This window comes from Carlito syrichta, unplaced genomic scaffold, assembly GCF_000164805.1.
Source record: "Carlito syrichta isolate Samal-C Ts95f unplaced genomic scaffold, Tarsius_syrichta-2.0.1 Scaffold311840, whole genome shotgun sequence".
NCBI lineage: Eukaryota > Metazoa > Chordata > Mammalia > Primates > Tarsiidae > Carlito > Carlito syrichta.
The window spans coordinates 45,878-71,432 of NW_007255936.1; the positions used below are offsets into that span (position 1 = coordinate 45,878).

At 33.6% G+C, this 25,555-nt stretch overlaps 1 protein-coding gene across 1 annotated transcript in view; it reads right to left on the reverse strand.

Annotated features, from left to right (window-relative positions):
* The window catches only part of LOC103271679 (syntaxin-binding protein 5-like), a gene marked incomplete at its 5' end in the record, with an annotated part of 83,995 nt that overhangs the window by 43,176 nt on the left and 15,264 nt on the right, over positions 1–25,555 (reverse strand). Inside the window, one exon of the mRNA XM_008069167.1 lies at positions 2,252–2,386. Coding sequence (XP_008067358.1) covers positions 2,252–2,386 — 135 coding nt within the window. The remainder of the gene's footprint in view (positions 1–2,251; positions 2,387–25,555) is intronic.

Genomic DNA, 25,555 nt, shown 5'->3' on the forward strand with positions numbered 1-25,555 from the left:
CCACTGCACTCCAGTCTGGGTGACAGAGTGAGACTCCAATTCAAAAAAAAAAAAAGAATAATTCACTAAAAATGTAAGCAAGCTGAAAAATAAACATTGAATAAAAAGTATGTCAAATAAGGACATTTCAGAGGCATGAACAACTCTATAAAACATAATACTTGTATAAAAATGGTAGATCCTATTCTAATGCTGAATCATGTATATTAGACCATACTATGAAATATTAAAATGCCTGATTTTTACTTCTTTAATTTTTCCTAATGCTACCCTGTTAATAATATACATTTTAAGAACTCTTCATTAGTCCTGAAATCATAAAGTATAGACTATAAAAATACATAATAAAGTATAAATACACACGTACATACCTTACATACAAGTAAAGTATAAGTCACTAGTTCAGGTAGTAACTTGAACTATGAAAACAATTTGTTAAATAAAGGAATATAGAAAGAACATTATAAGATTTGTGAAATATTTGATTTGCTTAAGATAGTAAACTCTTCTCAGTTACTATAGCAGCATTCATCTGAACATAAATAGTGTATCTATATGTTTGTACTAATATTAAATTTGTTTAAAAGATTTATAATTGAATCTTCTCTCAAGTTTATATTTTTATCAAAATCCTAAAATAATATTATGCAAAAAGCATTAAATCCAGTCCTATTTATTGCTTTTTTTAGGACTAGTATTATAGGGGGAAAGGTTCCTCCCACATAACTAAAAAAGTAACTTTTTGGGAAAAGACAATTGTCTATAGAATGTTTTTTAAAATATATACACAGAATATTAGAATATTAAAAAAGAGAGCAAAATAGTTCCTATCAATTATCTTGAAAACATAAAGTTATAAGTCAATAGCAATGTGTAACTACTTACATACTAATGCTTCAATAATGTCATCAGTTATTTAGTAGCTATTCTGTGGAAAGCACCAAAATAAGCCAAGAAAAATAAATTTAAAAACAATAAACAAAGATCCTGCTCTGGAGCAGTTCTTAATCTAATGAGGGAGGAAAGATTATCATTAATAAAAGACCCATTAGGACCTGGTACAAAAGGAATATGGTAACAAGAGTATAACCCTAATAACAACCTCCCTATCAAGCAACATATATTGAACATTGAAAAATTGGGATTAGGGAAAAGGTTTATTATTTCTAGAGACAACCTTCATGAAAGCAGGATGTTTTAATTAGAGTTGTGGAGAATCATTTTGTAACAGAATATATATGAGAGAAAATGAGCTGGTTTCAAGTCAAAAATCTTATCAAGGACCTAATATGTACAGAACATAAACATTTGTTAAATATAAGTTGTTTTTTGACTATCAAATTGACCAGGAGAATTGTTTATGTATGTACTACACATAGATGGCTTGTAATTCCACAAAGTTTCACATTTGCAGAATTTCACAATTAACATGTGCAGAAACTTAAATATCAGTGCCAAAGTCAAAGTGGTAACTGCCATCAATCACATACCAAAAAAACTGTATATATCACAATAAGAAAGATGTTAATAAATTGCTTCTTCTTTGAACCCAGAATAATACAGGCAAGAGACGAATAAGCTACCAGCATTAAAATGCATATGCACTAAGCCGGGCTCGGTGGCTCAGCCTGTAATCCCGCACCTTTGGGAGGCTGAGGTGAGTGGATTGCCTGAGCCTGCGGGTTCGAGATCCGCCTGGGCAGCGAGACCTCATCTCTACAATAAATCAAAAAATCAGCCGGGCGTGGTAGTGCATGCCTGTAATTCCAGCTACTCAGAAGGCTGAGGCAGAAGGATCACCAGAGCCCAGTAGGCGAGGCTGCGGTGGCCAGGAGCGGCCACTGCACTCCAGTCTGGGTGACAGAGTGAGACTCCAACTCAAAAAAAAAAAAAAAGCATATGCACTGATTATTATGATTTTTCTATAAAACAATACATTCTCACTGAAAGTGGCTGTATGAAGACTGATTGTAATAAAGCAAGATAACTTCCATGTATAACTTTTAGAATGAGCCTAAGTATTTTATCATCACAAGTTTTATATATAAGCTTTAATTATATATAATATTTTTAAAGTTAAATTATTGTAATATATTTCTAAAAGCCTTTGTGGTTTTAAGTTATTGTAGTTGGACTTTTTACTCAAATTAATTATATATTGGTAATAGGTATAGCAACATGTAATTTGACATGTTACATAATAATATGAAGTGTTTAAGCCAAACAAAGAAATATCCAAATTTAAACTTACAGTTCAATTGCCTTGTTCCACATGATAACATATCCAGAAAGTATGAAAGACTCAATATTTACAATATGTGTATTTCCTCTTTCTGTTCCAACATAGAGCCATTTACTCTGGAAAGGTAGATGACAGTAAGTAATTCTGAAAGAAAGAAAATTACAATTAAAATATCTAAATTTTACATCTGGTCAGCATTATATTTTCCTTATACTTATTATGTAGTGAAAGGTATATAAACAAAATATACTATATACTCAAGTAGTATTTAATTATTAGTTGAGGGTATAGGATAAATAACAATACTGTAATATTAAAAACAATAATGATAATAACTATCATTATCATTATAACTATATGGTCACTAATTTACATTATTTCTAATTCTGAAAACAGCACTACAAAACAGATATGTATTTCTATTTTGCAAAAAGGAAACTGGGTGAAATATTTTTTTCACTTGCCTAGGACTGACAGCTTATAACTGGCAAAACTGGGATTCAAATTTATTCCTGTTTGGTTACAAAAGTACAATATTTCCACCAAGCTAAATTTTTTTTAGATCAGACCCACTTTAAATGAAAATTAAGTGCACATAAAAAATAAGTTTCAGAGTTCACAGAAGTTGTGGCAATGTCTACATGAAATGATATTTACTTTTAATTAAGATGCTTGGCATCTAAATACTAAAAAGAAAACTTATAAAGTCAGAGATCCACTGTACTCTTTCCTCAGTTTTATTGTTCTGTTCTCACCTTCACACTGAGCTTTCTGACTAGCTCCAGAACCTGTTCCATAGCCGGAGCAACCATGACTCCTAATAAGAAATACAGGATTTCACAGGATCTTCTATTCACAACATCATCACTCTCTCTACTTTGGCTAACTTAGCCACTCTTCAAAAGAGAAGGATAAGTTCAAAGTTATCTCTTGCCAGAGCTTGTTATTAGTTCATAATATTTTTGAGAGTTTACTTAGAAGAAGAGCTAATACATAGAAGAGCTGAACAGAATTCTGACACCAGGCAGACAGACTAATAATACTTTTTAAAAATGTGAATAATAAATTTCTAACATTGTTCTGTCTTGTACTTCCTTATATAACAGCAAAGAGTGAATACCCAGTATTTCTAATTTATATTCTTAGTCTGGCTCACTAATGTTTTCAACAGCCTTCACTGAACCAAACTTCATCTATTCAAGGCAATCTGCATACTATATCCAAAAAACTAAAAATTCTTCTATTATATAAGCAATTACAGAGTTAATTTACAATCTTATTAATGTATAACATATGATATTGGACAATTTTGATTAAAACCTGAAGTCTAGAATTGTTATCATCAAGGTATATTTAATAATATTGCACAGGAAATAACTTGATGGTCAGGTTTCTAGGCAATGAAAAATCAATTTTCAATTCAACCTTAAGAAGGAAGAATAAACTAATTTCAAAGAGTAAGGCCACACTTTCTGAATCACAAGGAGAGTAGAAAAAACACTAATCTCACTAAAGAAGACACAAATATAGGGGTTCAAGTATAAATAGAGACAAATTTCAATATAAAATAGTCATTCTCAGGACTAACAAAAAAGTGTAATAACCGCTAGGTTTCAGAAACGAGATAGAACTGAAACTATTTCTTAAACTAATAACTACTTTTTTTCTGAAACTTATTAAATTTTTTTCTGAAACTAAAACCTTGATGTCAAAAAATTTTACCTTATATCCGACATCCAATTGATAGGTAGTGCTTATAACAATTAGTAAAGATTCCCAGATTTTATCTGAACTCAAATGAAAAAGACTAACATGATTATTTAAGATTACTGACATAGGTGAGGGGAAGGACATAATTACATTTGTGCTGTATATTTGATAACCCTAATAAATTATTAATTGATACCTTTATAAAACTTAATGTATTGTATGTAATAGTTGTACCTTCATTTGTAAATTGTTTCTACCACATGAAGAATATTTTTCTGTTTCATGTGAGCCTTGGAAAAATAATCTTGTTCCTGTATCTATATTAACTATTATTCTTCTATCATAAACCACCTAAGATATTCTTAGCCTTCCATCCATTCATCTATCTATTCAACCTCCATTAAATTCCTTTAAAAAAAAAAAAAAAAAAACATTGTCTTTGATTACAACACGATTTTTCCCCCCGCAAAGAACATACTATCTACTAGGAAAGATAAAACAAGCAGACAAATAAGAAAAATAAAAGTAAATGACCATAAAGAGTTCAAAGGAGGAAAGTATTAATTACAGTAAAAAAAAAAAACACAAAGCAAAGCAAATGTAGAAAGTTGTATTTGAATTGGGACATAAAAGATCAAAATATAAAATAAATGTTTCTCTACCTTAAATCATGTATAGACCCTTGAAAAACGTTTGCTGAGCCTCACTTTTGACCTACTTCTAGAAATTTTATAACTTATTATGAATGAAAACAAGATAAAAATTCTACATACTTATGGCTCTTTATACATATAAAACAAAAATTATAGATAAAATACAAATGAAAATACAACTAGAACTCAAATAAACAACATTAATTTATGTGACAGTTGAATTTTTTTATACATGAAAAATAACCTCACAATATAAATATGGGTCCAACTGCACAGGTTCTTTTAAGTTTGGTGTGTACTTACTTGAATTTTTTACTACTTTTATTAACTGTAACTGCTTTGAACTCTTTGTTACATAATATGTCACATGATTTCATAGTCATTTGGCATGAATGCATAATATATGCACAAAGTCCACTTATGTTATTTTATTAATCCATAATCATAAAAACAACTATTTGATGCCAACACAATCATAAATACAATCTAACTTTACATATTAAATCTATGGGGCAGTATTTTTTAAATAAAATTGTTTATCCAAATCATTCAAAATGTTTTCATTAGTTTAGCATAACAATAAAAATGTAAGTACAAATTATTTTTATAGAAAACTCACAACCCAGTACTATGCCTATAGACTTTAGTATCAGAAACACTGTCATAATGCATAAGCAAAAAATATTTTCAACAAAGAAAATTGTGTAAAATTACAGACAGTATACTATAGTAAGTTCAGTGGGAAATTTCAACTTTGAAACTCCCTTCCACCCTCAAGTTCTGACAGTTCAATTTTAGACTTATTTGTTGTCTGGGTTCCAGGTGAACCCTGGAGTTCCAGGCATGATGACTCTGGTAATCTGGATTAAGACTTCAGCTCTTATATAATATTCATAATTGTACTTTCTAACCTGGTAACACTCAGAGTCAAGTATATAATGATTCTACAAGTCAATAACAGAAATACCCTAGATGATTATTCAGTTAATATCTAGCAATATTTTAAAACTCTTTGGGGGTGATCTTGACGCATATCCAAAGTTAAGAACCACTAAATCACAGCAACAATTTTTAATCTTTGGTATGAAAATTCTCATTAAAAATCTCTTTCCTGCATTTCCACCACACAAATTATGACTCCTTGGGCTTGAATGAGACATAAGACTCTGAAATTTTAATAACTATCTCAGTCCTTGCTATGCAAAGTCCAGTCCATAGATCAGCAGCAAGGACATCAACTGGAGGCTTATTAGAAATTCAGAATCTGAGACCCCACGAAAGATTCTCTGAATCAGAAATTGCATGTTATGAAAGAAACACCAGTTGAGTCATAAACACCCTGAAGTTTAGAAAGCACTTCTCTAGGTGATACTAATGTGACAATCTATGAACCATATTTTAAGAAACATTGTTTCTGTGATTGAATGACTGCTACATACTTACTCTTCAAGTTTCAAAATAAGAACCTAAATTACCAAATTATTAGTATTAGGGTTAAAGTTTTGTGGCTATGTAGTCTCCAAAAACCAGTTAAAGAAGATGATGATGAGAATAATAATAATAATGATAATACTAATGAAATCATGATAAGGAGCACAACAGCCAGGGAAGAGGACAGGTTACTCTAAGGTCATCTTAAGTCAAAAACTGATATGTATGAATTTTAGTGAAAAAACTCAAATCATATAAAATAAATGATAAAGAATTAACATTTCTTTATGGAAAATAATCTGACAAATTTGAACAAGCTTTACCTAGATGGAATTATTACATAGGAGGCAAAATTTATAAGACAAGTAAAAATTTAAATTTTATCCACAATTTTAATGACTATTAATCAACTAACTGGTCAGTAAAATCTCACTTGATTTTGCTATCATTAATTGGAAAACTGCTGAACATAAGTCAAACTTTAAATATAAGTCAAATATCTGCAAATATATAAAATGACTTACCAAGAATCTAAGTCAAAAGAAAGCAAATATTCTCTGTGAAGTGTTAAAATACAGTAAATATTTTAGACTTTGGAATAGAGACCATATAGATTCTGTTGCAACTATTCAATTCTACCACTGTAGTACAAAAATAACCATAGACAATACATAAACTAATTAGCACAACTGTGTTCTAATAAAACTTTATTTTAAATATATAGGTGGTGGGCCACATTTGACTTGCAGGCTATAGTGTGCTGATTCCAGATATAAGTCATTAAAATTTTCTACTTTTACTGGGCTATGTGGTGTCACATAAGATTTATTGGCTGAAATTCTCAAGGAAACTGTTTGAAATAGTTTACTTTCTCATTAGGAATCACAGAATATTAACTTTACCTGATTTTTTTTGTCAGCATATTATTTATTACCTACCATATAAATAAAGATTACTACATTTTTGTAATCTTACAGTTATTACAAAATTGTTTGGCGCAAGCAAGAAAAACATATGATTAGAAGATTTCATGAGGGGTCACGGATTCTTAATTCTTAGTTAACAATGTCAAATAATATACTAAAAGTAATAATTGACAATACAAAAGATTCATTATTGTAATAAATACTTTATAGGTACTATGTATCAGCACCAAGATGCCAGAGACACAAAATTGTTGACACATTCCAAGTCCTTTGGAAATTCAGAACCAAAAACAATTTGGCAAAACTAAAAGATGAAAATGTATTATTTTAGATCACTTTTGTAAAATAAAGTCGAAATACACCTTTTTGCACTAAATATCCAAACCTATTTTCTTGTTAAAACTTAAATAGCAAAAAACTAAAAGTTTTATCTTGAAGATTGTTCATTTTCTTTCTGCTCTTGAAAAAAATCACCCAATCATCTAATGTTCTCTGACTTTTCTTTCAAGCAAACAGAAGTAATTTGTAAAGCTAGCATTTTATGTCATACTTGCTAAGCTTTATATTCTCTATACTGTCTTACTCAAATTTAAAAATTGTTAATCCCTATCCCCTTCTACCAATAAAAACAGTCACCAGAGAATAATCTCTACTATTCCTCATTTACTCTGGAAAACCTATGAAGATGCTTGATGATATAATTTGATCTACACATATCCTTATGGTACCACAAGTTGAAAAGAAAGTTATATTAGTAGAGATACACAGAAAATCCTGCATTTTCATTTTTAAAAAAATCAACTTCTAAAGTATATGATTTGGGAAACCAGGTTTAACAATGATTCAGATAAAAAGAAAAAGAATGAAAGTTTTTCTTGGCCTTAAATTCAACATAAGTCAAGAGTATAACTACTCTATAACCAAAGGTTATAAAATTAAACATAATCTTATGTATCTTATATTAACTTATAGCATCCGTTGTATTAGATCACATTTCATTTTTTTTAGTTTGGTATGCAACAAGTTTTTAAAATACTGCAAAAATAGAGTTACATTCAGGGAACAGTGAATGGAATAGTGAAATGTTTGAAAATCAGAGCATGCAAAGTATGCTAATATATTAAATTGGGGAACAATTTCATTAATTAGTAATTTGAGTAATCTTGTTTTAGAAGGTAGAGTAGATATTGTATATGGCAACACACATAGAAGTTGGAATAATGTATAAGGAAGTTACAAGAAGCAAATTTTGGTTAAATTTAATGTACTTTCCAAGGAATGTGGCTCTTCAAAAATAAGCTAGGCTAACTTGTGAGATACTTTTATTCATGTTCTTACATTTAGATGGAGATTATAACAGATAATTTGCAAATTCTTTCCAATTCTAGAATTCAAATATTCTATGGTTTGTAAAAAAAAAAAAAAAAAAAAATTCATACTATCTCAGGCACTGTGTCCCAAAGAAAGAAAACTAAAATGTACATGATCAACAAGTTAGTTATCAGCACAAGTAAACAGCTATGAGTGATTCCTCTCAGTCACAAAAATCTATAGATAATTCAGATGTATCTCTCCTTTAAGACTTGAATACATGTTACATATAATTAACCAAACTGGCTCCCTTTCATTTACACAGGGAAAAACACCATTATTTCTGGCAGAGGTTGCACAGAGAATTATAATTTAAGTCTCCTGCAGCAACAAAATAACATTTTCTACCTTCATTTAAGCTAATAAAATATGTTAATTTCTGAATGAAAGAACTGGGTCAATGGAGGACACGTGAGGAACAGTAATGAGGCCCTCCTATGGTTCCTGGTAAAGGTGGTAAAAGTGGAGGCATACTGTGGATTCACAAATCTCACCCTATCCAGCAGTAGCAAGGTGCCTTTCCCTATCTCAGATGTCATTGACTACAACAGGGGAATCTAAACTTCCATTCCCACCTGTCAGTAACTATAACATTTGCCCTTCCCCTGACAGAGCAATGTGAAACCTACTCAAAACAGAAAATTGAAACAAAACCTGGAGCCTCATAAAATAATGCCTAAAATGTCTGAGCTTTAATTTTAAAAATCACTCATCATACCAATAAATAGAAAAATCTCAATTTGAATGAAAAAGACAATAGATACAAACACCAAGATGACACAGATATTAGAATTCACTAACAAATTAAAATAAGTAACCATAAAAATGTTTCAAAAGCAATCAAGAACACACTTGAAACAAATGAAAAATATAAAGTCTCAGAGAAGAAAAGATTCAAAACAACAAAATTCAAACTTAACTACTGAAAAATATAATTAAAAATTTTAAAATTCTATTAATAAGGGCAACCCCCTTGGATCCCCTTCCACTGTGGGAGCTTTTCTGTCCTCTCAATAAATCCTACTTTCAAAAACAATTCTACGAATAAGCTAAACATCAGAATAAAAAGGACAGAAAAAAGAGCCAGTGACCTAGAAGATAAAATGACATAAATAGACTCTATCATACGAAAGTTACCTACAAAAAAAATCCCTGGATCTGATGACTTTCTAGCAGAATTCTACAAAATGTACAAGGAGGAGCTGATAACAATCCTATTGAAAGTATCCCAGGCAATTGAGAAGGATGGAATTCTCCCCAAATCATTTTATGAAGCTAACATCACATTGATACCCAAACCAAGTAAAGATCCAACAAAAAAATAGAACTACAGGTCAATATCCCTCATAAACATAGAGGCAAAAATCCTCAATAATATTCTAGCAAATCAGATCCAAAAACACATCTCAAAAATCACCCACCATGACCAAGTAGACTTCACCCCCAGGATACAGGACTGGTTCAACATTTGCAAGACGGTAGATGTAATTAAATACATCAAAAGTTATAAAAACAAGAAGTCATGATTACGTCATTAGATGCAGACAAAGCTTTTGAAAAATTCCAGCATCCCTTATTGATAAAAGCCCTCAAACACCTAGGTAGAGAAGAAACATACCTCAAAATAGTAAGTGCCATTTACGATAAACCCACAGTTAACATATTGCTAAATGGACAGAAAATGGAAACATTTCCCCTGAAAACTGGAACAAGATAAGGCTATCCACTCTCATCCTTCCTGTTCAAAATTGTGTTTGAAGTCCTAGCTAGGGCAATTAGACAAGAGGAGGAAATCAGGGGTATCCAGATAGGAAAAGAGGAAGTCAAGTTATCCCTCTTTGCTGATGATATGACCCTATACCTTGAAAATCCAAGAGAATCTGTCAAAAACCTGCTTGCACTGATAAAGGACTTTGGCAAAGTCTCAGGGTACAAAAAAATGTGCAAAAGACACTTGCATTCCTATATACCAACAACAAGTAGGCAGAGATCCAAATTAAAAGCACAATCTCATTCACAATAGCCACAAAAAAATGAAATACCTTGGCATCTTCCTAACCAGAGAAGTGAAAGACCTTTACAATGAAAACTACAAAACACTGCTCAAAGAAATCCAAGAAGGCATAAACAAATGAATAAATAGCCCATGCTCCTGAATAGGAAGAATCAACATTATTAAGCTGTTCATCCTACCAAAGGCAATCTACAGATTCAACGCAATACACATTAAGTTACCAACATCATTCTTCTCAGACCTGGAAATGACAATACAGAAATTCAGATGAGAAACATAAATGACCATGAATAGCCAAAACAATCCTTAACAAAAGAAACAAAGCAGGAAGTATCACACTTCTAGACTTCAAACTTTACTATAATGCTACAGTAATCAAAACAACCTGGTATTGATTCAAGAACAGGCATATAAACCAATGGAACAAGATTGAGATTCTAGAAGCAAAGCCTCAATTTCTCAACCAACTCATCTTTGACAAAGCCTCCAACAACAACCACTGGGGAGAGGAGAACCTACTCAGTAAATGGTGCTGGGAAAACTAGCTGATCACATGCAGAAGATTGAAACAGGACCCCTACCTATCACTATACACAAAAATCAACTCTAAATGGATCAAAGACCCAAACATAAGACCTTAAACTATAAGAAACTTAGAAAACACAGGAGACACCCTAATGGAAATTGAAACTGGCAGCCAATTACTATTTAGAACCCTAAATGCCCATACCTTAAGAAATAAGATAAACAAGTGGGACCTCATCAAACTAACGAGCTTCTGCAAAGCAAAAGAAATCATCAAGAGCAGGGAGACAGCCCACAGAATGAGAAAAAATATTTGCCAACTGTATATCTGACAAAGGTCTAACATCTAGGATCTACAAGGAACTCAAACATGCTGAAAGGAAAAAAAAACAAACAGCCCCATTAAAAAGTGGACAAAAGACATGAATACACACTTCTCAATAGAAGATATATGGGCAGCCAACAAACACATGAAAAAATGCTCAGCCTCACTCATCATCAGAGAAATGCAAATCAAACCACATTGAGATACCACCTAACCCCAGTAAGAACGGCCATCATTAATAAAACAAACAACAGATGCTGGAGAGGATGCAGAGAAAAAGGAGTGCTTCTACACTGCTGGTGAGAATGCAAACAAGTGCAACCTCTTTGGAAGACAGTGTGGTGACTTCTGAAAGAACTAGAAATTGACCTTCTATATGACTCAACAATTTCCCTATTGGGAATATACCTGGAGGAACTCAAATCTTTCTACAAAAAAGATACCTGCACACATATGCTTATTGCAGCTCTATTCACAATAGCAAAAACATGGAACCAACCATGTTTCCCATTGAAGCTGGACTGGGCAAAAAAAATGTGGTACCTATACACAATGGAATATTATGCAGTCATAAGGAAGGACAAACATATGAATTTTGCAGCAACTTGGATGAATTTAAAGTCTATCATACTCAGTGACCTATCACAAAAACAAAGAACAGAGTACCATATGTTTTTACTCATAAGCAGACCTTGAACAATTTTTTTAAACTGACAATTATTTTAATACTATAAGAAAGGGATTGGCAGTAGTGGAAAACACTCGGGGAGGAGGAGTGGGATTGGCAGTTGAGGGAAAATGCTAGGGGAGGGAGGGACATACCTCATCAACAAGGGTACCTACATAATCAACGTTTGTATACTTAACCCTGAACTGTACCCCACATCTTTATCATTAAAAAATATAAGTAATATAAATAAACCAATCTGAATGAACAAAAATAGGTGCAAAAAAACTTTAGACCCTCAGAAACCTGTGGGACAAACGCAAAAGATCTAATAATCATATTATCAGGCTACCAGCAGGAGAGAAAAAGAGGATGGAAGTGAAAAAGTAGTTGAAGAAATGAGGGTTGGAAAAGTCAAGAAGTTGAGCAAAACAAAACCAAACAGAATAAACCCAGAGAAATAAAAACTAAAATAAACCATAGCCAAATATCCAAAAGAAAGAGAAAGAGAGAGAGAGGGAGGGAGCCAGAGAAAGCTTGAGAGTAGAAAGAGAAAAACAACTTAACTATAAGGAAAAAATACCAATGATAGGAGACTTGTCATCAGAAATCATAGAGAACAGAGAGAAGAATGCTATTCAAGTGCTTAAAAAATAACTGTCAAACCAGAATTCCATATTTAGCAAAAATATTACTCAGGTATAAAGAAACCATGACATTATCAAGTGAAGGAAAACTAAGAAATTGTCATTAAAAGTTAATCCTGAAAATGGCTAAAGGGAATTCACTAAACAAAACCAAATAATGTAATAAGATGAAAAATTGAGAAAATCAAGTATGAAGCAAAACAACAGAGATAGTAAAAGTATGGGTACATATTATATATTCTTTCTCATCTTGAGGTTCCTAAATTATGTTTGATGGTTGAAACTAAAATTATGTCATAGTCTGATTTGGTTCTAAATATATATAGGAAAAAATTAAAAACACTAATTATAAATTTCACAAGTAAAGAAAAAATTATTTGCATTTTATTCAACTAGTAAAGTGTAACAGCAGTAAATTGTATTAAGTTGTTTACATACAATGAAATGTTTATAGAAACCATTTAAAAATGATACAAAGACATATACTAAAAATAAACTAATAAACAAAATGGAATTCTGAAAAATGTTTAATTAAACCACAGAAAAGGGAAGGAAGAAACAGATTAACAGTAAATAGAACAACAGACAACAAAAAATAAAATGGAGAACTTAAACCTTAACATATCAATAATTATCTCAAATGTAAACACCAATTAAAATATATAGATTGGAATATTGAATTTAAAAACATAATGCAGCTACATGCTCTCTATAAGAAACTCACTTTGAATATATTGACATAGATAGGTGTAAAGTATAGGGTAGACAAGGATTTGTCATGCAAACATGAATCACAAGAAACCAGAAGTGACTACATTAATGACATATAAAGAAGATTTCAGAAGAAAGAAAGTTACCAGACAGAGAAGGACATTATATAATAATAAAACTGAAAGGAAGAAAAAAAAAAGAAATCCATGATTCTGGTAGACTATTTCAACATCACTCTCTCAGCAATTGTTAGAACAACTAGACAGAAAATCAGTAAGGATATAGAAGAACTCAACAAAATCAGAAATCTACAGGATCTAATCAACTTGTATAGAATAAACTGCCAAACAATAGCAAAGAAGACATTCTTTTCTACCATCCACAGAACATGTACCCATATAGACTATATCCTGGAGTTAAAAAAAACAAAACTCTACAAATTAATAACAAATTATATAAAGTTTGTCTCTGAACACAATGGAATCAAATTAGAAATTAGTAAAAGATAAGAATAAAACCTCCAAGTATTTAGAAGTAAGAAACACATGTCTAAATGCAGTCATGCATCATTAACAATGGGAATATGTTCTGAGAAATGCATCATTAGGTGATTTTTTCACTGTGCAAACAACATTGAGGGTACTTACACAAACCTAGAGAGTATAGTCTACCACATGCATAAGATATATGATACAGATTGAGTATCTCTAACCCAAATGTAAAACTTAAATGTAAAACCTCAAACTACAAGAATCCTAGAAGAAAATGTAAAAAACACCCATCTGGACATCAGAGCAGGCAATGAATTCATAACCAAGTTCCAAAAACCAAATGCTACAAAAGCTAAAATAGACAAGTGAAACCGAATCAAACTGAAAAGCTTTTGCACAGCAAAATAAACCATCAAAAAAGTAAAGAGATAACCCTCAGAATGGGAAAAATATTTGTAAATTATGCATCTGACAAAGGCTTAACAATCAGGATCCACAAGGAACTTCAAAGAAGCCAAAGGGAAAAAAACAACCCCATTAAAAAGTGGGCAAAGGACAATATCCTTAATGAACATAGATGCAAAAATTCTTAACAAGATTCTGGCAAATCGGATCCAACAAAACATCTCAAAAATCATCCACCATGACCAAGTAGGCTTCATCCCCAGGATGCAGAGCTGGTTCAACATCTGCAAGGGCAAAATGTCATTAAATACATCAACAGATATAAAAGCAAGAACCACATGATTATCTCATTAGATGCAGAAAAAGCTTTTGATAAAATCCAGCATCGCTTCTTGATAAAAACCCTCAAACACTGAGGCGTAGAAGGAACATACCTCAAAATAGTAAGCACCATCTTCAATAAACCCACAACCAGCATATCGCATAATGGACAGAAACTGGAAGCATTTCCCCTGAAAATCAGAACAAGATAAGGCTGCCTACTCTCACCCCTCCTGTTCAACATTGTGTTGGAAGTCCTAGCTAGAGCAATTAGACAAGAGAAGGAAATCAGTGGTATCCAATTAGGAAAAGAGGAAGTTAAGTTATTCCTCTTTGCTGATGATATGATCCTATGCATTGAAAATCCAAGAGAATCTGTCCTTTCACTGTTAAAGGACTTTGGCAAAGTCTTGAGGTACAAAATAAATGTGCAAAAGACATGTGCATTCTTATACACCAACAACAAACATGCAGAGAACCAAATAAAAAGCACAATCCCATTCACAATAGCCACACAAAAAAATGAAATACCTCAGCATTTTCCTAACCAGAGAAGTGAAAGATTGTTACAATGAAAACTACAAAACACTGTCAAAGAAATCTAAGAAGACACAAATAAATGGAAAAATATTCCATGTTCATGGATGGGAAAACTCAACATTGTTAAGATGTCCATCCTACCCAAGGCAATCTACAGATTCAACACAATACCCATTAAATTACCAACATCATTCTTTTCAGACCTGTAAATTACAATACAGAAATTCATACGGAAACATTAATGACCACAAATAGCCAAAACAATTCTTAGCAAAAGAAACAAAGCAGGAGGTATCATACTTCCAGACTTTAAATTTTACTATCAGTCTACAATAATCAAAACATCCTGGTATTGGTACAAGAACAACATGGACCAATGAAACAGGATAGAGATTCCGGAAGGAAAAACTCAATTTCTCAACCAATTCATCTTCAGCAAAACTTCTACCAACAACCACTGGGGAGTGGAGAACCTATTCAGTAAATTATGCTGGGAGAACTGGCTGACCACAGGCAGAAGATTGAAAAAGGACCCCTACCTATTACCATACACAAAAATCAACTCTAAATGGATCAAAGACCCAAATGTAAAACCTCAAGCTATAAGAATCTTAGAAAACACAGGAGACACTCTTACAGAAATCAGAGTAGGCAACCAATTCTTGATCAAATCCCCAAAAGCAAATGCCATAAAGAGATAAGATAGACAAGTGGGACCTCATTAAACTGAAAAGTTTCTGCAAAGCAAAAGAAACTATCAAGAGAGTGGGGAGAGAGCCCACAGAATGGGAAAAAATATTTGCTAACTGACAGAGGTCTAATGTTCAGGATCTATAAGGAACTCAAATACGCCAAAAAGAAAAAAACAAACAGCCCTCATTAAAAAGTGAGCAAAAGACATGAATAGAAACATCTCAAAAGAAGACATATAGGCAGCCAACAGACACATGAAAAAATGCTCAGGTTCACTAATCATCAGAGAAATACAAATCAAAACCACACTGAGATATTACCTAACCCAGTAAGAATGGCCATTTTTTGCTGAAGATTTTTTTATGTATGTTTAAACAATTAGTCTGTAGCTTTCTTTGTTGTTGTTGTTGTACCCTTGTCTCAGGTGGTATCAGAGTGATGCTGCCCTCATAGAATGAGTTAAAGAGAATTCCTCCTCTTTGATTTTTTGAACACATTCAGGAGGATTAATATTAGTCCTCCATTGTATGTTTGGTAAAATTCAGTTGTGTATTCCTCTGGTCTTGTACTGGAGGTCTATGGAGGGCAGATTCTTAGATAATTTCAATGATTCCCAACTCCTAGTATTTTTGCCCTTGAGTGTGCACAGGACCTGTAACTTGCTTTTAACCAACAGAGTATGAGAAAGATCATACAATGTCACTTCCATGATTACATATTATTATCACCTCCACCTTGTGAGGATACCCTCTTCTTTATTGGTTTTGAAGAAGCCAGCTGCTCTACTGTGAACTGGATTATGGAAAGGGTCATATGGCGAACAACTGAGGATATCTTCTGGCCAACAGTCAGCAAAAAGTTGAGGCTCTCAACCTAATAACTTACCATGGAACTGAATGCTGCCTACAACCAAATGAGCTTGAAAATGAATTCTTAAAACCTCAGATGATATCACAGCCCTGGAAGACACTTAATTGTAGTTTGCAAGACCCTTCAAAACAAAAAAAAAGCCTTAGCTAATAAGATTTTTTTTTTTTTTTAGTTTTTGAAAAATAAGTCAAGCAGAGTAACATGTGCCTGTGGGTCTGGCTACTTGGGAAGCTGAGTAGGGGGGATCCCTATAGCCTACAAATTTGAGGTCAGCCTCAGCAATATGGTGAAACCCTATCTCTAAAAAGTATTATTTAAATTTTCTTTAAAACTCAACTAAGCTATGCTTAGTCTCCTGGCCCACTGAGCTATGGGATAATAATGTGTCTTGTTTTAAGTCACTAAGTTTGGTAATATTTTCACACAACAACAAATAATTAATACAAGGTCTTAACCAGTGTAATGTGATAATAATATTGCAAGCTCCCAACATCATGTCAGTTCTTCCCAAACTGATCTATAGATTCAAGGTACTTCTAATCAAAATCTTACCAAGTATCTTTGGCAAGCTATTTCTAAAATTTAAATAGAAATGCAGAAGTTAAGTATATGCAAAAGAACCCAAGTAGAATGGTTAATCAAACTAAAGTACTCATTAAATTGAATACAATATAACAATGAAATAAAAGAAACTGTAGCTACATGTCATGTGGTTGAAACTCACAAATATAGTACTAGGCAAAACAAGCCCAAAACAAACGAGTAGATATGTATACCATCAGGATTGTGCTATACCTAAAGGTTAGTGACTGGAAGGTAACACACAGGAGAGTTTTTGTGGTTCTAGTAATTTCATCTATCTTAATTTTGGTGTTTATTATACAACTGTAAGATTATTTCAAGGTGTACACTAGATCTTGATAATTTAGTAATATTTACACACACACACACACAAAGGAAACTCTATACATTGATAAAGAGTGATCTTTAAAGTATATTATAGAGAGGAGAAAAAAGCAAGGCACTGAACTATGTTGCAATTTATTTAACAATAATATATGGTATATATTTTAAATCTGGCTTATATATATATATAAGAAAAAATTGTTACATTTTATATTTTATTATATATGCATAATGAATCTAACAAAACAAGAAATTAATTATACTGTTTGCCTCTGCTGAGAAAACATAAGTAAAAGAATGAAAAAAAGATATTTTATTGCATGTACCCCTGTTTCTTTTAAATGTCAAACTAGGTAAATATATTAATTATGAAAGAACATTTTTTAAAGAAAGCCAATTTAAATTGCTTTTCTAAAACAATAAAATATTTTAAATTTTGATTATGATTTGGATCTGAAAAAGCCAACCTTGATGGATCAAGCTTGCTAGAGATCTTATAAATTACATGGTTAAACAAAATATTCCTTCCCTTGAGTTTAGCCAATATTCCTTAGAAATTCTCTGATTAATTTGTGAAACACTACAAATAGAAAACACAACTAATATAATTAGTACAGATAACTTAAGGGGGTATATATTAAAGCCTACATATTAAATTTCACTTGAAACCTATATAAAACAGCCCTATGTTATCGCTATTATTATACAAATTTATGATCAGTGATAGCAAGAGTTATTTATATGCCTAAAATGTGAATGTTTGATTCTATTAATTATTCAGATCTTGCCTCACAAAATCAAGTTTCTCTCTCTCGTTTTTTTGTTTTTGTTTTTGTTTTGAGACAGAATCTCACTCTGTCACCCAGGCTTGGGTGCAATAACATGATCATAACACATTGGAACCTCAAACTCCTGGCCTTAAGCAATCCTTCCACCCCAGCCTCGTGAGTAGCTATGACTACTATGAACCACAATGTACAACTTATTTATTTATTTGTAAAGACAGGGTTTCACTATACTGCTTAGGTTAGTCTTGAAGTCCTGACCTCAAGTGATTCTCCTACCTTGGCCTCCCAAAGAAGTGGAATTATAGGGATGAGCCACAATATGGAATTATAGGGATGAGCCACAATACTAGACCTCTGTTTATTATTTAGGTTTAAAATTGTATTTGAAGGAAATTCCAGAATCATCCACAAGAAACAGAATATATAAGCTTACTTCTCAATCTTCAGATGTTGGTTACTGCCTTCAAAGACTGTAAGACCAAAGACTGAGGGTACACTAACAAAATAAGCTAAAATTTATAATATAAATTATGCAACCTAAAACACATATTGCATGAGCGTAAGCATATTTTACAAATGTAATTCTTGGAAATATACAACCCCCCAACCTTGTATCAGGAAAAAATAGAAAACCCTGAACAGACCAATAACAAGTAGCAAGATTGAATCAGTAATTAAAAGTCCCTCAACAATAACCACAAAAAATCCAGACAGGACCTGATGAACTCGCAACTGAATTCTACCAGACTTTCAAAGAAGAACTGGTACCAATCCTACTGAAGATATTCCATAAGATTGAAAAGGACAGAATTCTCCCTAACTCATTCTATGAAGCCAGTATCATCCTAATATCAAAATCAGTAAAAACACACAAACACAACACACACACACATACACACACAAACACACACACACACACCAGACTAATATCCCTGGTGAACATAGATGAAAAAATCCTCAATAAAATACTAGCAAACTAAATTTAACAGCACATTAACAAAAATTCATCATGATGAAATGGGTTTTATCCCAGTGATGTGAGGATGGTTCATCATATGAAAATCAATAAATATGGCCCACCACATAAACAGAATTAGTCGTTTCAATAGACACAGAAAAAGCACTTAATAAAATCCAGTATCACTTCATGATTTTAAAAAACCCTCAGTAAAATAGGCATAGAATGAAAATACCTCAAAATAATAAAAGCAATATATCATAAAACCACAGCCAACATCATCCTGAACAGATAAAGGTTTAACACATTCCCCCCAGGACTGGAACAAGGCAAGGATGCCCACCTTCACCACTACTATTCAACATAATACTGGAAAGTCTTGGTCAGGGCAATCAGGCAAGAGGATGAAATAAACTGTATCCAAATTGGAAAAGAAGAGATCAAATTATCCCTCAAATCATCCCTGTATGATGATTAGAGGATCAACTTAGAAAATTCTAAAGACTCCTTCAAAAGACATTTGAACTTTATAAATGAGTTCAATAAATTCTCTGAATATAAAAATGAATACACACAAATTAGTAGCATGACTACACACCAATAGTGAACAAGCTGAGAAGCAAATCAAGAACTCAAATCCATTTACAATAGCTGCCAAGAAACTAACATTTCCAGGAATATATTTAACCAAGGAGGTGAAAGATCTCTACAAGGAGAACTATAAAACATTGTTGCAAGAAATGTAGAGGACAGGCCAGGCTGGGTGGCTCAGCCTGTAATCCCAGCAATTTGGAAGGCCAAGGTGAGTGGATTGCCTGAGCCCACCTGTTTGAGACCAGCCCAGGTAACTTGGTGAGACCTCGTTCTAACCATAAGCAAAAAAAATTAGCTGAACATGGTAGTGCATGCCTGTAGTTCTGGCTCCTTGGAAGGCTGAGGCAGAAGGATTGCCAGAGCCCAGCAGGTCAACGCTGGGTGACCATGAGCATGCCACTGCACTCCAGTCTGGGTGATGGAGTGAGACGTCAACTCAAAAAAAAAAAAAAAGAAAGAAAGAAATGTAGAGGACCTAAACACATGGAAAAACATTCCATGTTCATGGATGGAAAGAATCAACATTGTCAAAATGACAATAGATTCAAAACAATCCTATCAAACTAACAATGTCATTTTTCACAGAATTTTTAAAAAGTCCTAAATTCATATGGTGCCAGAATAGTCAAATCAATACTAAGCAAAAACAACAAAGCTGGAGGCATCACATTACCTGAGTTCAAATTATATTACAAGGCTATAGTAACCAAAACAGCATGGGACCAGTACAAGAGCAGATAAATGGACCAATGGAACAGAATAGAGAATCCAGAAGTAAACCCAAATACCTACAACCAACTGATCTTCAACAAAGCAGACAAAAACATCCAGTGGGGGAAAGGAAACCCTATTCAACAAATAGTGCTAAGAATATTGGCTAGCCACATGTAGAAAAATGAACTTGATCCCTATCTCTTACCATAAACAAAAGTTAACTCACGGTGGAGCAAAAACTTGTCAGCCCTTAAGCCATAAAAATTAGAAAAGAAAACCTAAGAGTAACTCTCTAGACATTGGCCTAGGCAAAGAATGTGTAACTAAAACCCTAAAAGCAAATGCAACAAAAATAAAACTAAACAAGTAGGAATTAAACTAAATAGCTTCTTCACAGCAAAATAAATATTCAAAAGAGCAAACAGGCAACTTACAGAATTGGAGAAGATATTCTCAAACTATACATATGACAAGGGACTAATATTCAGAATTTACAAACAACTCAAATAAATCAGCAAGAAGAAATCATTAAAAAGTGGGCAGGAAGGGGGGGCATACCTTATCAACAAGGGTACCTGCATAATGAGCATTTGTATACCTAACCCTGAATTGTACCACACATCTTTAAAATAAAAAAAGTAAAAGTTAAAAATAATAATAAAATTAAAAGTGGGCAAACAATAGGAATAGGCACTTCTCAAAAGAAGATATACAAATGGCCAACAAACATCTGAAAATGTGCAACATGTCTAATCACCAGGGAAATGCAAGTTAAAACCACAGTGAGATACCACTATACACTAATCAGAATGACCACTATTTAAAAAATAAAAAAACAACAGATGTTGGCGTGGATGCTGTGAAAAGGGAATTCTTATACACTGTTAGTGGGAGTGTGAATTAGTACAACCTCTTTGTAAATTGGTGTGGAGATTTCTCAAAGAACTAAAAGTAGATCTACCATTTGATCCAGCAACCCCACTACTTTGTATCTACCCAAAAGGACAATAATCATTATACAAAGACACCTGCAATGACATTTTTATAGCAGCATAATTCACAGTTGCAAAGATGTGGAATCAACCTAAATACTCATCAACTAATCAGTGGATAATGAAAATGTGTCACATATCACACACACACACACACACACACACACACACACACACACACACCAAGGAATAATTTTCAGCCATAAAAAAGAATGAAATAATGTCTTTTGCAGCAACTTGAATAGAATTGAAGATCATCATCCTAAGTGAAGTAATGGAGGAATGGAAAACCAAACACCACATGTTCTCATTAATAAGTAAGAGCTAAACTAAGGAACTGCAAAGGCATATAGAATGGCACAATGGACACTGGAGACCCAAAGGGGAAGGGTATATATAAAGTAGAGGAAGGATGAAAAATCACTATTGTATACAATGTGCAGAAGTGGGTACTCTTTTTATTTTATTATAGAGATGTGAGGATTAACTATATAAGGAGACTGCATAAAGGTGAAGTTTGGGCTTCTAGGTGGCCCTCACTTCCCCTGATAATGGACCAGGTACCCAATGTGTTGTTACTTGACCCCCACCCTTTTTCCTCCCTCCCTGCCCTAGCAAGGCCCAGCAACTGCCAATCCCTCCCTTGTGCTAATGTGACTAACGTTCGGGCCCACTTACAAATGAGAAAGTAGTATTCAGTTATTTGTTTCTGTGATAGTTCACTTAGTATTATGGTCTTTAATTCCATCCAGTATGCCTCAAAGTCCATGACTTTGTTCTTCCTTATGTCAGCATAATATTTCATCATGTATATGTACCATATTTTCTTTATTCAGTCCACTTTCGAAGGGCAGCAGAGTCAGTTCCATGCTATTGTTATTGTAAATAGTATGGCAATAAACATGTGTGTGCAGGTGTCTTTTTGGTAGAGTGATTTATGTTCCTCTAGGTATACTCCCAGGAAAGGGATTGCAGAATCATATAAAAGGTCAATTTTTAGTTATTTAGGAATCACCACATTGCTTTCCACAGAGGTTGAACTAGCTTGCACTCCTGCTAACAGTGTAGAAGCATTCATTCCATACTCCAAATCCATACCAGCGTCTGTTGTTTTTTGACTTATTAATGATAGCCCTCCTTTCTAGAGTTAGGTAGCATCTCATTGTAGTTTTTATTTGCATTTCTCTGATGATTAGTAAGGTTGAGTATTTTTTCATGTGTCTGTTGGCTGCTTGTATGTCTTCCTTTGAGAAATATCAGTTCATGTCCTTTGCCCACTTTTTAATAGGGTTGATTGTTTTTGGTTTTTTTTTCCTTTCACTTTGTTTGAATTTCTTGTAGATGCTGAATGTTAGGCCTCTGTCAGATGCATAACTTGAAAATATTTTTCCCCATTTTGCAGGTTGTCTCTTAATTCTATTGATGGTTTATTCTCATGTGTAAAAACTTTTCAGTTTGACGAGGTCCCACTTGTCTATCTTAACTTTGCTTTTGGGAACTTGGTCAAGAATTCATTGCTTACTCTGGTGTGCCTAAGGGTATTTCCTATTTTATTCTAGGATTATTATAGTTTGATGTTTTACATTTAGGTCTTTGATCCATTTTGAGTTGATTTTTGTATATGGAGACAGGTAGGGGTCCAATTTTATTCTTCTGCATGTGGTTAGCCAGTTCTCCTGGCACTACTTGCTAAATATGGACTGCTTTCATCAGTGTTTGTTATTGGTAACTTTGTCAAAGATGAATTGGTTGAGACCATATTTTTTTTTCGAGTTGGAGTCTCACTCTGTTGCCCAGGTTGGAGTATAGTCGCATGCTCACTGCCACCTCAGTGTCCACCTGCTGGGCGATCCTTCCACCTCAGTCTTCCAAGTAGCTGGAACTACAGGCACATACTACCATGCCTGGCTATTTATTTATTTATTTATTGTAGAGATGAGGTCTTGCCAAGTTGCCCAGGCTGTTCTTGAACCTGTGGACTCAGGCAATCCTCTCACCTCGGCCTCCCAAAGTGCTGGGATTAGAGACTTGAGCCACTGTGCCTGGCCAAGACTACATTTTGCTTCCGAAACCTCTATCCTGTTCCACTGGTGTATGTGCCTATTTCTGTACCAATACCAGGCTGTTTTGGTTATGTAGCCTTGTAATAAACTTTAAAGTCTGGAAGTGTACTACCTCCTGCTTTGTTCCTTTTGCTGAGAATTGTTTTTAACTATTCATGCTCTTTTTTTAATCTCCATATGAATGTCTGTATTGGTTTCCAGGTCTGTGAAAAATTATGTTGGCAATTTGATGGATATTGCATTGAATCTGTAGATTGCTTTGGGGAGGATGGACATCTCGACAATATTGATTCTTTCAATCTATGAGCATGGAATGTTTTTTCCATTTGTTTGTGTCATCCTTGATTTCTTTGAGCAGTGTTGTAGCTCTTACTGAAAAGTCTTTCACTTCTCTGGCTAGGTGAATGCCAAGGTATTTCTTTCTTCTTCTTCTTCTTTTCTTTGTGTGTGTGTCTACTGTGAATAGAATTGTACTTTTTATTAGTTCTCTGCCTGCTTGTTGCTGGTATACAGAAATGCAATTGTCTTTTGCAAGGTGATTTTGTAATCCAAGAATTTATCAAAGTTGTTTATTAGTGTGAAGAAGCTTTTCACAGACTTCTTGGGGTTTTCAAAGTATAGAATAATATTGTCCACAAAGAGGAATATCTTAACTTCTTTTCCTATTTAGATACCCCCAATTTCCTTCTCTTGCCTAGTTTCTCTGGCTGGGACTTCCAGAACTATGTTAAACTGGAGGGGTGAGGGTGGGCATTCTATCTTACTCCCATTCTTAAAGGAAATGCTTCCAGCATTTGCCCATTGAGCAAAATGTTGGTGTGGTTTTATCATAGATGGTGCTTACTATTTTGAGGAATGTTCCTTCTGTGCCTAGGTGCTCATGTGTTTTTAATCAAGAAAAGATGCTGGATTTTGTCAAATGCTTTTATGCATTTTATGATATAATCATATGGTTCTTGGTTTTAAATGTGTTAATGTACTGAATTGTGTTTATAGTCTTAACAAATGTTGAGATACTACCTAACCTCAGTAAGAATGGCCACCATTAATAAAACAAACAATAACAGATGTTGGCGAGGATACGGAGAAAAAGGAATGCTCTACACTGCTGGTGGGAATGCAAACTATTGCAACCTCTTTGAAAGACAGTGAGTGTAGTGATTTCTGAAAGAACTAGAAATTGACCTTCCATATGACCCAGCAATCCCCCTACTGGGACTATACCCAGAGGAACTCATATCATTCTACAAAAAAGATACCTGCACATGCACGTTTGTTGCAGCTCTATTCCCAATAGTAAAAACATGGAACCAACCATGCTGCCCATCAAAGATGGACTGGATTTTTAAAATGTGGTACAAATACACAATGGAATAGTATGCCGTTATAAAGAAGGGCAAACATATGGACTTTGTAGCAACTCGGATGGATTTAGAGTCTATCATACTCAATGATCTATTGCAGAAACAAAGAACAGAGTACCATATGTTCTCACTCATAAGTGGACCTTGAACAATTATCATAATACTATAAGAAAGGGAATGGCAGTAGTGGGAAATGCCAGGGGAGTGGGGGTGGGATTGGCAGTTGAGGGGCACACCTCATTAACAAGGGTACCTGCATAATGAACATTTGTATACCTAACCCTGAATTGTACCCCACATCTTTAAAATAAAAAATAAAACAAAACAAAAAAACCCCCCAAATGTTGAACCAGCCCTGCATCCCAGGAATGAAGCCCTCCTCATCATGGTGAACGATTATTGAGGTATGTGGTTGGATCCAGTTTGCTAGAATCTTGTTGAAAATTTTTGTGTCTGTGTTCATCAGAGATCTGTAATCCTCTTTCCTTGTTGGGTCTTTGCCAGATTTGGGTACCAGTATGATGTTAGCTTCATAAATTGAGTTGGGGAGAATTCCTTCATTCTTGATTGCCTGGAATACTTTCAATAAGATTGGTATCAGCTTCTCCTTTTATGTCCTGTTAAATTCAGCTGG